The sequence below is a fragment of the Equus przewalskii genome, chromosome 26 (assembly GCF_037783145.1).
Source record: "Equus przewalskii isolate Varuska chromosome 26, EquPr2, whole genome shotgun sequence".
NCBI classification, from domain to species: Eukaryota; Metazoa; Chordata; class Mammalia; order Perissodactyla; family Equidae; genus Equus; species Equus przewalskii.
In genome coordinates this window covers 27,738,832-27,753,409 of record NC_091856.1, presented here as the reverse complement: position 1 = coordinate 27,753,409, position 14,578 = coordinate 27,738,832, and the positions used below count along the sequence as shown (strand labels likewise).

At 38.2% G+C, this 14,578-nt stretch overlaps 1 protein-coding gene across 24 annotated transcripts in view; it reads left to right on the top strand.

The window, feature by feature from the left end:
- The window catches only part of DENND1A (DENN domain containing 1A), a 513,391-nt gene that overhangs the window by 158,910 nt on the left and 339,903 nt on the right, over positions 1-14,578 (top strand). For 18 of the 24 annotated variants that reach the window (XM_070596419.1, XM_070596426.1, XM_070596409.1 and 15 more), the window contains 2 exons: positions 1,797-1,846; positions 12,500-12,619. In XM_070596419.1, coding sequence (XP_070452520.1) covers positions 1,797-1,846; positions 12,500-12,619 — 170 coding nt within the window. The remainder of the gene's footprint in view (positions 1-1,796; positions 1,847-12,499; positions 12,620-14,578) is intronic. The other 6 variants (XM_070596412.1, XM_070596423.1, XM_070596420.1 and 3 more) reach the window with 1 other exon arrangement.

Below are 14,578 nucleotides of genomic sequence, written 5' to 3'. Positions count from 1 at the left end.
ATGAGAGTTTTGTGTATGTGGGTTATGGTATGTTTTATACATAATTAAAACTGCAGACGTTAAAATAAATATTTTATGTGATTCTTTTTCAATATTTGCCTGATAGTAGCATTATACCCTGAAAAAGTACTCTTGTTTTTCTGATTCTCTATTAGCTGTTGTAATTTATTTAAATGTAATGAGTTTTAAAACAATATATAAGGACTTTTGAATGCCATGTTATGAAATTAACTAATGTATCAATAATGCCTCTTAGAGTATGCTGAGGTATTTTTGTCCAATCTTTTTCACTTTTTAGTTTCCTGTTCCTTTACTATTTCATGACATGCCTTAACAGTGCTGTGATACACATAGTACCAGTCCAAGATGATATTAAAAAATAGGATATGCTCAATTGAATTATGTAGGCGGAACATGCTCTGGCAGAGCAAGTCAGTGTGCTTTCTGCTTCATTGAGTGGGTTATTAGATTGATGTGGTTTATTTCTTGAATGATAGAACTGGTTTTAAAAATAAATGAAGCGAGAAGCATCAATTCAGTTAGCATTGATAATTCATTATTATTGGTTAGAAAAGTGCTACATTTGTAAACTGATCTTTAATTTATCACTTGGATTAGTATTTGCAACGGGCAGGTTTGTGTTAATTTGAACCAGCTTCTCAATGACTGAAAAATGTGTTCTTCATTTTGTCTAGAAGTTGGGATTTTAAATAGTTAAAAAGCAAATCAAATGCAGGAAAGGAATACTTTTTTAAAATTTATAACATTGGTCTATGAACTTAAGCACCAACTGTGGGCTGTCCAAGTCTGCAGTTAAATTAAGTCAAGCCAGAGAAAATTCTGTGAAGGAAGTAATAATTAATTGCTTGTTTATGTGTTTAGTTATGTGTATATATGCTGTATATGTGAAATGTGTTTTTGGGAAAAGTCACACCCTACTGTGTATCGTGTCTCATGTAGCAGCGTTCTTAACTTAGGGAGCTTTTCTTTTATGAGTAAGTCTTTGAAATGTCACTCTTCTTTTTATTCCCTTTTCATATACCTCCCCTGAGTAATGGGCTTGGTTTTATGTACCTAAATTTTGTAAAAAGATATCTAAACTGATAGTTTGCTCTGGATTTTCACAAATTTTAAGCAGGTGTGTCCAAATATGATAAGAACATTTAACTAGAAATAGGCATACTTAAAATTGTTAGAGTTTGAGTGCAAAATAAATTTAAGCCAGAAAAGGCAGCTTCTTTATAAAGTAAGCAAATGAAGTTTTAAACTCTAAAAAATGTAGTTGACAATGTTCAGGGACAATTATCTTTAAGTTGGCTTTCTGTTCTGCTTGTGATTTGGCCTATTGATGTTGGGAAGCGTTGTCTATTCCCGGCCCCCTCTGTTCCTAGGTAACAGGCAAAAACGGTGCCAGCAACAGCGGCCCTGCCAGGCCAAACCCATGTGGCTCGGTGTTATTCACTCTGATCCATATGGTCAGGCTGGAGATGGTCCCTGGAGGGGTGTTAACACTCAGCAACCCAACCGCCTCCCTCCCTTCAGAGCTTTCCTGCATGGCTCCTGCTGCTTGCCCATGTGTGATTCTTGATTAATTTTTCATTTTTAATGAAGTTTGATCATGTTTATTATTTCTCATGATTGACTGCCTGGTACTCCTCCCATGTAATTGATAAAGCCCATATTTCTTCATCTGTCTCCTCTTTCTTTAGGGTAAAGTTGCTAGATTGTGTGCCATGGTTAATGTTAGATTTATTGGTCCCATTAGATATATAAATTATCTCTCTTTCTCTCCACAGGAAGTTCTACAGACTTTGACCAAGTTTTGTTTCCCCTTCTATGTGGACAGGTAGTGTCAGATTTTCAACCTTTACTAGAAAAAAAGTGTCAATAAACCTGCTACGGAAAATAAAAACCATACCATTCTTAACATTCTGTCTGTTTAACCATGATTTAAAATGCCTATGTTCCAAGGAGAGTTGCGGTATTCTCCGTTCCTGGGGATTTAAAAGTTTAAAGCTTAGAGCTTTGCATTGGTTAGTTTGTGAGATGTATTTTGCACAATGTTAAATTTTTGATTTTGGTTATCAGACTCAAACCTTGATTAAGAATGGTTGGTATTTAATCCAGTGGTACTTAATATTTATTTAAATATGAATATGTTTGACTTAGATTTGTTGTCTAAGATATGTTTATATCTTAGATAGGCCTATGAATAGGCCTATCTTGTTTAAAGGTGTTTAGTTATTTGAAAGGCATGTTGCTAAATAGTGTCTTGCATTTTATTTAGGTGGTTAAGAATGGTGTCTTTGGGGAAATAAGCATTTTGTATAGATTTCTAGACTAAAACATACAAAATCATCTAAACGTTTCTTTAGTATTTGCATTATGATAAACTGTTTTTTGGAGAGTTATGAATATAAGAACTCCAAGATAATTAAAATATCCTAAGGTTTTTATGTTTTTAAAAAGTCAGCCACTGGTTAATGACTTCTTTTTAAAATAAGCTCATTTTTAAATGGCTTATTTTAAAAATAATTTTATAAGAGCTTTTTTCTTATAAATGACGAAACAATCATCCTAATCTTATTTTCAAGAGTTGTCTATTGTGTTTTCCATAATAGTTTAAGCATTGTTTTTGCAGTGATTTGTTTGTTCACTTGATTGCTGTTTATTTGTAGTTTTCTCTTAATGGAGAATTGAGCTGTGACATTGTACAAATGTTATGTTCCACTTTTAGTGATAGAGATGTTTTAGAAAATATCATTATAAGTAATAAGTGCCATAATATGTTCCCAAAAAGCTATAAAATGTGCCCATCTTCAGGAAGGTTTTGTCATGTATTTTAGTGTACCCAAACAAGACAGGCCTAAAAGATTTTAGTGACTTAGAGTGCATGTGGATAGTATGCTGCTTGGATCTTTTCTATACTTTGTGGGAGCAGTGTCCTGATTTATTTGGCGTAAACCTGAAACTGATGTGAGATGAGCATTGGTAGCCAAAGGAGTTTAAAAGAGTATTAAAAAGCAAAAAGAGTACTAAAAAGCAACTCTGGAATGTTGCCAACCAATTATAATCACTATTTTCCCTCGTTCTAGCATGTTGTTTTTTAAGCCAATCAACCATTGTAGTATTTCCAGGCTCAGGGGTTTTTAAATCCTGGTACCAGGCCTGTTTTAGCAGCAGGTTGATGCTCAAACAGAGCAGCCTTAATTTTAAAAGGGTCAGTCTTTGTAATGAGAGTCTTCTTGTCTCTTCTTTATCCTATTCCTTCTAAAAATAGCAAGGAAGTAGAGTTTTGTTTAGAGACTTTTAATGCAAACTTCACATTTATATGTCTGAATTGGCGATGCATGAAATCTCCTCCAGTCACTTATAAAATGTATTACAAATTATGGCGAGGGCATATTTATACAGATTAATAAAACTGAAATGATTTTAAAATGTGGTTAGATGTTTAACAAAAAAACTAAGAGAATACATTTTGACATGATTTTTTGTTAGAGTGGTGATTTGTTTTGGGTAGGTATTCCTTAATTGACTCCATAAACTAATGTGAGAAGAAATGTGCACTGAGATTCAATCCCAATCCGTGCCCTCCCCCCTGCTCCCACCCCCCGACAAGCACACCACACCTCATTCTTACACCACACCACACCTCTACTTACCTGCCTTCTGGGTAATTACATTCTGAAATAAAAGAAAAGCAGAGTCCTTTTTGTTGTCACCAATGTCTGATGCCTTTTTTTTGTTAGAAAAATATTTTTATTCCAAAATATTGCTCTCCAAATTATGCTCCCCTAATCATGATTGTCATATTTTTTCACAAAATGATTTGGAACAGAAATGTCCCTTTATGGATATATTTTACTCCGCATCATGCATATTGGTTCGTTCTTATGTTATATTACACACCCTATAGGTGTTGATAACTTTTATTGATACAAAAAATGCACTTTATTGTGGGGACTATATCTTTTTTCTTCTCTTTCCCCACTTCTGATCATGGCATACTTTAATGCAGAAGACATAATAATAATGTTCATTTACAATAAATACAAAGATTTTAATGTGACTACTTTTTTTTTTTTAGTTTGCTGTTAACACTGTCAAATAGATATGCCCAAATTCTGAGGCCCACAAAGCCCCCAGATGTATTTATGATATTGTTTGACTTAGAAAATATGTCAGCATGGGAGATATAGTAATGTCCCAGGTGACTGTATTCAAAAAAGAAAGCTTCCTAATCTGTTCAGTATCTGTGCTTTTCTACCCCAAGGAGCAGTAATACAACTTTCTGACATTTCTAGTCTATATCAAGAGTGGGATTTTCACAGTCAACATCAAGTCACCTGTTAACGTTGACATCTTGCTGTCTCGTGTGTTGTTTTAAGATTTTTCTTTCTGAAACAAGGACTTAGGAGAAATAATAATGCTGGTAGCTCTTCGAAAGAAAGTGTTTTCTCATGTATTATCTCATTTTATCCTCCTATCATAATGGATGAGAACCAGTGCTGTTATCCTCATTTGAGAAAAATCTAGGCTGCAGAGAAATCGTGATTTGCCCAAGGTCCTCTTAGGCTGCTAGCACAGCCTAGATGTCCGTCTCCCAGATGAATGCATTTTTCACTAGAAAACCTTGTAGGAAGACCAGTCACCAAATAGAGAGAGAGAGAGGAAAGGAAGGTAATTAGTATTTGAGTTCCTAATTGATTCTAGTCAATGTGCTGGACATTTTCACATTAATACCTCATTTATTCTTCCCAGCAACTTTGGGAGATAGGGGATGGTAGTATCTCTTTTACAAAAGAGCAAAGGAAGGTCCCAAATGTGTAGCATTATCTTGGGTGATATGGAAATGGTATCAGACTTGGAGCACTGCCCTCCGTTTGTTTCTCAGTTTAGTCCAGGAAGTATTATAACGACACATTAAACAGTATCTATCCAAAATGAGAGTGAGGTTAGGGAAGGCTGAGATGATCAGAGAAAACTTTTTGTGGTGAGGGAGACTTGTGCTGAGTCTGCAAGGATGACAAGAAGGGGTAAGTGGAAGGGAGAGCCTAACACCCCATATGCGCTGAAGAGCAAAGCAGAGGAGAAACCATGAGTGAGCCTCGAGACTGTTCAGGCAGGGCAGATGGAGCCTGCTGGGGAGCGGGCGACATGTATCATGATAGCTTGTGTTCTGGTTACAGGAGGCCTTGAAAATGTGTGGGAATAAGACCACAGGATTTTAAAGCTGAAATTCATCCAGTTCAAGCATCCCATTTTACAGAAGGGCAACCAAGATCTGTAGAAGTGAAATGACTTGCTTATGGTCACAACTCTGTAATTACAGAGCTATTCCTACTGCACACTGTACTTGAAACTCTTGTTGGAGAGGAGTAGTGAAATGACAGTGCTAAGATCCCTGTATCACTCTTAAAAACTTTAATTATTATTGATAGCAGATTTGCACCATTTCATATTGTGGTGCTACTTGCTTGCCCTTGATAGCTGGCAACCTGCTTCAGTTAGTCAAAGCACTCTAGACTCTTTGGATGATGGAAAAGCTATTCCTTTCCATGTTTGTGGTTCTTTCAGAACCCAGAAAATCAGCTACCATTCAATTGCTCTATAAATTATGCTGGTACACACAAATGACGTGAGCTTGAAATGGAATGACATAATCTTTTCAGGGGCGGGGCAAAGTTTAATGATTTAGGAGGTAACCACCGATGCAAATGTGGTTCAAATGCTATTTACTGTTTTATTATGCATCTGTTATGTGCCAGGCATTGGGCTGTGTTCTCTTCCTGCACTAACAGATTATATATTTGCGAGGTTACCGTTATTATAATGCCACATACGAGGAAACAGAGGCTCAGATAGGTTCAATAGTTTGCCTAGGGTCCCACTGTTTGTAAGTGGTCGAGCTCCTTTTGGAACCCACGTTTGTCTGACTTCCAATTCCACTCTACTTTTTCTACTATATTTACACTGCCTCCGTTAGCTCCATCACACCATAACTAATCTTTAAAAAATTTTTAAATTTATTTTAAACTTTTAAAATTTATTTAAAAAGCAATATATATTTATTGTAGAAAAGTAAAAAATTCAGATAACTGAAGAAAATGAAACCCATGCAGAAAATGACACTAATGCACGTGATTAGTACATTACTGTATATCTGCCCAGACCTTTCCTCTTGTTCCCACCTCTGTACATTCATCCTGCTCTACTTTTCAAAACTGAATCCATTTGGCCCACTTTTGTCCCTCGTTTGTCAGCCTTGGTTTGGTCCCTTGGTTTCTTCCCGTGGGTGAAGCTGTGCCCGTGATCATTTTATAGAGTGTTTGATGAGGCAGTTGGGCCTTAGCGGAGAGAGCACGGGAGCCAGCACCCAGCAGGTCTGGGCTCTAGTTTTTGGTTCTGCCAGTGACTTGCTCTCTGCTGTGAGGCAAGTGACGTCTCCTCTGAAGGCCTCAGTTTCTTCATGGATAAAAGTGGGGAATTGGATCAGAACTCTGCTGTTCCTTCTGGTTTTGTCACTTTTTGATTCTCCAGTTATGATTCATTTTTATTTTGTCAGGCTCTTGTAGATGAGTGAGAGGAGAGATCTCTTTTCTTTCTTAGAATTATCTGGTATGTTTCTCGAGCAGATAGGTGTTGCCCATATCTGTCAGTATGTGGCCTACTCTTGGTCTCCAGACATTTTGGGTCAGTGTCATTCTTGCCACTTGGATCTTTGAGCAGAGAATAGCAGCTGAAAGGTGTGTTTATGGAAGGAAGCTTTGAGGCTCGTGTAACCAGTGGTTGGGAGTTGTGATAGTTTGATAAGATTTGATTGCTACCTACACCCCATATGCACTGAAGGAAGGGAAAAGCAGCTCTTAGGAGTGCCTTGCAGTAGAGTGGATGGCTCAAGAGGTAATTGTTTGTAAAGTATAATAAATAGAAGATGACAAAATGTTTCAGTTGCATCTCTTGAATTTTATAGTTTTATAACAACAATATTTTCTTTGTATGCCTGCTATATGCTAGTTACTTTGTATACATTATTTCTAATCCTCAAAACCACTCTGCAAAGTATTATTATCCCCATCTTACAGGTGAGGCTCAGAGAGGTACATTAACTTGCCTATGCTCACATAGCTAGTGAGTAGCATATCTGGCATTCTAATCTCAAATCCACACCTAACTGTTTCATCTTCTCTCTCCTGCATCATAAATCTCTGCCTCTATTGAATAATTCTCAACAGCTTAAAAACAAGTTCCGGTATTCCTCCATCCTGAAAATAATACCCATCTTTGACGCTTCATTTCCGTTCAATTACTACCTAATTCTCCACTCCTTGGAAGAGTTAAGTACACACTTCAATTTACTCCTAAGCCCTCTTCAGTTTGTCTTCTGCTTCTGTCATTCAGCTAGAGCTTTTCTTATCAAGGTCATCTGAAACCTCCATATTGCTCAAGTCAATAGACATTTTTTCTCTTCTCATCTTGCCGCAGCAATACAGTTGACCACTCCCTCCTGCTTGTTCTGTCTGGTGGTTCTTTTTTCCTCTGGTTTCTTCTCTACCCATCCTCTGACTTGGTGCTTCTGTAGCTTAGTCCTGGGTCCACTTTTGTTTCTCTGAACTCTCTCCCTAAGTGATCTCATTATTTACTGTGGCATTAAATACCATCTGTGGGTAGATGCCTTCCAAATTTATAGCTCCAGTCTAAACTTTTTTCTGATTTCCTAAGTATTACGTTCAACTGTGTACTTGAAATTTCTATTTAGATGTTTTTTAGGTTTCTCAGACTTAACATATCCTAAACGGAACTCTTGGATCTCCCCCCAAACTTTTTAGTCATCATTAAATGGTAATATGCTGCTGCCTATTTACTCCCTAACTCAGCCCGTCTGCAGGCCTGTCATCTATACCTGCTAGCTCCAACTTGGAGCTCTCCACCACTACCCATCTCTATTCTCCCTGCATGAGTTAAGATACCATCTAGTCTCACCTGAACTACTGCACTAGCCACCTGGTAATTTTCTTCTTCCAAACTGTTCTCCACATAACAGATCAAAATTTAAAAACTGTAGACCAGACTGTTATACTCTTGATTGAAACCAGTCAGTGGCTTTCCATTGCCTTTACAAAAACAATCCCTATTCTTTACCATGACCTGTGGGCCTCTCTGCATAATCTGGTGCTTGCTTTATCTAGCAGCTTCATATCATGCCACTTTGCCCTTACCTCCTATGCATTTAGCTGTACTGGTGTCCTTTTAGTTCCTTGAACATGCCTAACTCTTTCCAGCCTGAGAATCTTTGTGCAGCTCTTTTCTCTGCCTGGAACACCCAGTCCCCTGCTTCTGAAGTAGCTGCTTCATCGCCTCCTTTAGGTCAGTATTGTCATCATCTTTGAGAAGCTGCCTCTGATCACATTATCTTGGTAGGGCCTTTCCTGCTCTTCCATTTTCTTCTTTGTTCCTTCTTTGGTTTCATGTAACACTATTACAAGCTGTATGCTTTGTGATACACTTGTTTATTATTCCTCTCCAACTGGATAGGAAGCTCCATAGCAGGATGGATGTTGTATATCCAGCGTTTGTTATAGTGCTCAGTGTAGTAGTTGCTCAGTTTGTAAGATGGACAACTAAACTTACAAGTAAGGCTGATATGGAAATCCCATTTCTCACTGGAAGATTGGAATCCAACTGTCCATCCAACTTATTTCATGTCATTTATATACTGAATCTGTAAACAACTTCAAGATTAAGCAAAATGCTGTTGGAGGAGCCTTGAATGTCTGACAGGCATTTAAAAGGCAGCATGAAGGTTAATGTCTGTGGTTTGAATAGTCATTGCTTTTCTTCTTTGTTTTCCGTATTCACTTAGGCATGGGAAGCACAGCTGGGGTGGTCTTGCCCCTGATCTCCTGGGCTTATTCTTGGAAATACTCAAATTTGGTTTCTCTTGCTTAGTGGCAAGTATAGTTAGTCTGTTTGATAAGACAACTATCTGAACTCCCCACATACCTGAGTTCCCTAAACTGAGTTGAAAACTTCTTGAGGAGAGTTTTCCTGGTGTTTAGTGCAGTGTGGCAGAATGGAAAAGACTTTGCACCAGGATTGGTTTTGTTTTAGTCCAGATTACTTTGAAAAAACAAAACAAAATAACCAAAAAACAACTCTGAGCCTCAGTTTTCCCATCTATAAAACAAGAAAATTGCATGAGATGGTTTCTATGGTTCCTCCCAGCTTTAATCATCATGAAAATCTCTGATTCCCGTTAAAAGAAATTATGGATTTTGATCCTGAAGATAAACACAAAAACTACAGCGTTTAAGGAAGCAGACCCTTTCCTCAAAGTCATTTTTATGGAGAAATAGTGAGCACTCTCATAGACCACCTCAGCAAGTAGAAAGGGAATGACAGATTCCGCGGAGATTCAGAACCTTCAAGTTAACCTGTTTGACTGCCCTTGCCTGACTTTTAGTTTATTAGGAATTGTCCAAGGAAAAAATATTTTACAGTTTGACTTGTACTTCACTCGACTAGGAATTAAAAAGGTGAATCAACTGAGAATAATAAGTGCCCCCTTCTAAGCTGTGGCTCCTCAAAAAGAATCATGTTCACTTTAATGCAAGCGTGAGCAGCTCACTTGGTCGCCCAGGGGCCTCCCCCTTGGTGAAAAGGTGCAACAGACAAGAGAGAAAGGAGGCAGCCTTCCTGTCTCCACTCACAAGTACTGTAAAGCTGAGTTAGGAAGATTCTAAGCAAATGTGTGATTTTTATGAATTTTTGTTTTCACTTAGATGGTAACTTAATAGTTTGCATCTCTGTTACTAATTGTTCCTACCATGGACCAGCCTTTATGCTAAATGCTTATCTCATGTATTCCCAAAACATCCTTTGGGTTGGGTTTCATATTGTTATTGCAGGTGAAGAAACTGAGGTGCTTAGAGGTTAAGTAACTTGCTAAATTAAGGCCCAGTTAGCAAGTGATTAGATTGGGATTTGAACCAAGTAAATGAGTAATGAATCTTTCTTTGAGTCTGTGATGTAGCTAAAAGCATTTTCAGCATTTTTAATGGTAGTGAAAAGATAATAGGGACATTAATGACACTCGGTTCACAAACTAAGTTGTGTTCATTCTGTGTCCTTTTCCTAGAGATCCTGGGTCTTTTCTTTTCATCCAGTCCTATCAATACCCTTTCCTTGTGGGATGCTTCATTTTAAACATTCTAGAAGTGAAATCAAACCAAGAGTTAAAATAATGAACAGTCATGTTTTGTATGATCACATAATAGTTTTTCGTAAAAGCATGACCTTATTTGTAACTTAGAATCATCCTGACCTGTTGCTTTAAATATTTTAATAATACAGGTTTTTCTCCTCCCCCAGTGAGGCCCCCTTTTTCCCCAATCACTTTAATTATGTGAGCTAGAATCCTGTTTCTCACACATCTTCAGTTCTCAACCTTGTTAAAATTAATCATATAATCCCCCTTTAAAACATAGTCTTAAATCACCATAGTAACACAGTATCCGAGCTTTATAGATAAAACATAACAGCCATAAGAAGGTAGCGTTTGGTGTCCCCTTGACAGCTCTATAACTTTTATAGAAATGTGTTCCTTCTCCTGGCTTGTGTAAGGTGGAGGGATAGCATTACTTACACCTGTTTTATTACTGCATTGCTTTTAAATTGCCACCTTGTTTTTGTTCACCTTCCTAGTTAAAAAAGGAGAGTGGAACACTTTCTTTTCTTTCTGAATTATTTTCTTGTACTCTCTAACTACTCTCCAAGGGGTGGAATTGTTTCCTTAAATATGACCAGGTAGGGTCCATTGACCTTTTGTACTGGAATATCTTGAAAGTTTCTTTAATTTCAATTTTCTTATGTGGTTTGTATAAGGGAGTTTCAGAAAGGAAGGCTATCCATATTTGAAAACTTAATTCATATCAAATCCAAAGATTCAATAAGTCTGCCTGTGGAAAAGGCCTGGTGAACCATGATTTTTCATTTCTACTGACAATTTATAAAATAAATTATAGGTGAGAGCATTGATTTGAATATTTTATCAATTTGAGTATATTTTGTAAAATACGATATATGTAAAATACAATATGAGTTAATGAGTTCTTTTGAATAATTCAATGTCAAATTCTAAAATATTATGTTAGCATAAATTTGTGTATTAGAATTTGGAATATTTAAATTCTTAAAAAGGAATTCAAGCTAACTGGTAAACTGATTTTAAAAAGTGCATTTTGAAACATTTTGTAACTTTTAAAAAAGAGTTTTGGGGCCAGCCCCATAGTGTAGTGGTTAGGTTCAGCAAGCTCTGCCTTGGTGGCCTGGATTCATGGTTCGGATCCTGGGCATGGACCTATACCACTCCTAAGCCATGCTGTGGCAGTGACCCACAAATAAAGTGGAGGAAGATTGGCATAGATGTTAGCTCAGGGCTAATCTTCCTCAAGCAAAAAAGACAAAAAAGAGGAAGATTGGCAACAGGTGTTAGCTCAGGGCTAATCTTCCTCAGAAAAAAAAAATTAAGGAAGTTTCTAGATTAATCTGATTAGTAATATGCTTTTTAATTTTTGAAACATTTTCTATTTTTGTTACTTTTGTGTGTGGTTTACTGATTTTTGTGTTGATGCGAGGAGTTTTAGCTTTTTTCTTTGTCTTTCTTTAAAACCTTGTTTCCATTTCTTAGGAAGCACCTTGCATTGTTAAGACATTTGGTATTTCTCTACTGTAAAATTTGAAACATGTTCCTCATAATTTCAGAAATTATGGAAAGATATAGGAATGCAGGAAAGTGACAGCTAGCTAACCTTGCCCTCTTTTGAATTCCTGCTCCTTCCCTTAGTAACTCTGTGGATTTAATTCAGTTCCCTACGCCGTCCTTTAGTTTCCTTTTCTGTAAAATGGGAACATTATCTAAATTCCAGGGTTGTTGTGAGAGTAAAGGAGATGGTATATGTCAAGTGTCGAACGTTGTGGCTGGCATTTAGTAGACACTTACATCGTGCTGTTGCAATTACTGTTATTTTCTGAACCAGAGGAATGATCCAGTGAGTGTCATTAAGTTGGCAGAGTGGGCCTTGGCGGCAGATAGGCCTAGGTTTAAAAATCCATGTTTTTGCAGTTGACCAGCTGGTACCTTAGGCAATGCTGCTCTAGGCTATTTCCTCCTCTATAAAATGAGGTTAATAGGATGCTCCTCTCAGGATTTGGTGGGATGATTAACAGGGCTACCTGCCTGAACTGAGGAAGTGGAAGGTTGGGTAGCTACTTTGGTAATGAGATTCACTAGAACAGGCTACTTACTATCTTTTTTTTTTTTTTTTTTTCACCAGCTCACAGTCTGTTCCCTTGAAGTGTGTAAATTTTAAGTTCATTTATAAAGAGTTCCACTGAGACAGGAAATGTTACAGGTTCAATGACTTGTTGTGATTAGATACTTTATCAAGCAACTTACAGCACATTCATTTTTCCCTTTGTTCTGTCTCTGCTGCAGCCTCACAGTTAGCCAAGTTGGCCAGAACTTCACGTTCGTGCTCACTGACATTGACAGCAAACAGAGATTCGGGTTCTGCCGCTTATCTTCAGGAGCGAAGAGCTGCTTCTGTATCTTAAGGTAAGGGAGCATGGCTTTGGCTATTGGCTAGTTCTGTGAAACAATGTCAGCTCTTACGTTGCTCTTCTGTAATTAAATTTTCCAGCTGTTCCTTTTGTTTTCCTATCTGTTTCCCACAAGTCACTGCACTTGGGGAGAAAGACTTCACAATGTTGTTCTTGCACTTTCAGTTCTGTAGATAATTGTATTTATTTATTTGTATCACATCCCTTGGGTGGGAAAGGGATCATTGCCTCTGTGGAGTGTGTGGAAGCTGGAGAGTCAGCATGGCTTCAGTTCCTCCTGCTGTTATCTGGAGCTGTCAGAAATTAGCCTGTTAGGCTTTCCCTTGGACATTTTGTGTATGTAAGATTATTAATAAAGTATGTGTCTGTAGCTCAGGACGTCTTGCAGACGCTGATTGTGTCCTCCTCAAAGTAACACCCTTGCCCTCTTTGGGTCAATGAGTGAATAACTGTTTCCCAACTTGGCTATGTCCGTAGAGGTTTGAAAAAAGTGCAGAATCGTGTAAGAAAGCTTCTTTGGGTCTTCTAAAACCCCTTCATACACCAGAGCCACACTTGCTTAATGCTCTGTTTCCTCCTGCCAGAGGGGTAAGGCGTGTTCTGGGGTGGGAGGATGTGTGGAAATCTGATTTTGGAGCTGCTGGCTCTGTGGGCTCCTGCTGGGCGCCTCCTGAGGGGGAAGTAAAGGCATCCCACACACTCTCCTCTCCATCTGCCTCGGTTAAGTAGGTGTCAGAGGGCCTGCCTCCTGTCTCTCTCTGCTCATGTGGAGCAGCAGGGCAGGACAGCGGGGAGGTGCCCCTGACAAAACCCGGGTCCTTAGTCTTGGGCTTGGGCCTGGGGATAAAAGGCCAGACCCCCTATGAAATCCAGAAAGAGTAGTTCTCTGGCGTATTAGTTTCTGTACTTTCTTCTTCTCCTACCAAGAAAAGACCCCTCCACCCTCGCCCCCCAAATACACACACCTTCACACCATAAGGGGAAGAGGGGCTGACTTTTGAAATGCCTTTCTCAATAACTGTTGGCCTAGATTGCTATTTTTGCTTTTCTCTGCACAACTATTATCATTATTATTATTTTTACCCAAGCAAAATCAACTGCCTTCTTCACCAAGTCTATAACTGGGGCTCTAGAGGGCAACTGCTGGAAAGACCTTAGGAAGGAGGTGCAGCCTGGATGCTTTGTGAGGTTGGATGTGTACAGCCATTCTCGAGCACATCTCAGGAGCCCAGGCCCAAGGATTAACTGTCCAGAGTGTTAGACTTTGATGTAAATGGTGATTTCCTTTCTGATTCAACAATGTTGGTCTTTTTTTCTTTTTAAAGAAAATTTTCTCTTCCATTTTTGCCTAATGTTGTATGTCAGCTTTAGCCAGGACACTGCATATTTATGTAGTCATTTGGAGGAGATGAGGTTAAGCTAAGTTCTTGAAGTTTTGCAGAAAGGTTTTTTCCCCTAGAATATTTTGGGTTACAGTGTTTTTTCCTCTCAGAGCTGGAATATGTGTGGTGGGGGTGGGGGCTCTGAACTGGCACTGTCACATGCACTTAGCAAATTTCTGAGTGGAAAACTGTTTATTTAAAAATTTAAATTTAAAATTTGTTCTCCTTTGATTCTAGCATTTGACTTTGTGTGTCTGTACGTAGGGTCATGAACTTGATATTTGTGAGAAGCTAGTTGAATAGCCTTCATGTTGTTGTCATTTAGAGTGAAAAAATAGCAGCAATTGGTGTGTTTTCTACCTGTTATACTAGTTTAGAACTATGGAAAAAACTTGGTGGGTTAATTCATTCATTTTTTTTTCCAGCCTTTAACTGAGTGCCTGCTCTTAGCTAGACTCTGCCCTTGAGGAGCTCCCAAGACTAGCTGGGGAGAAGGACGATCGTGCTCCTACTATATGCTGTATATAATACGTAGAACAATCCCAAGGCATGGTGTCTCCTTACTATTGATA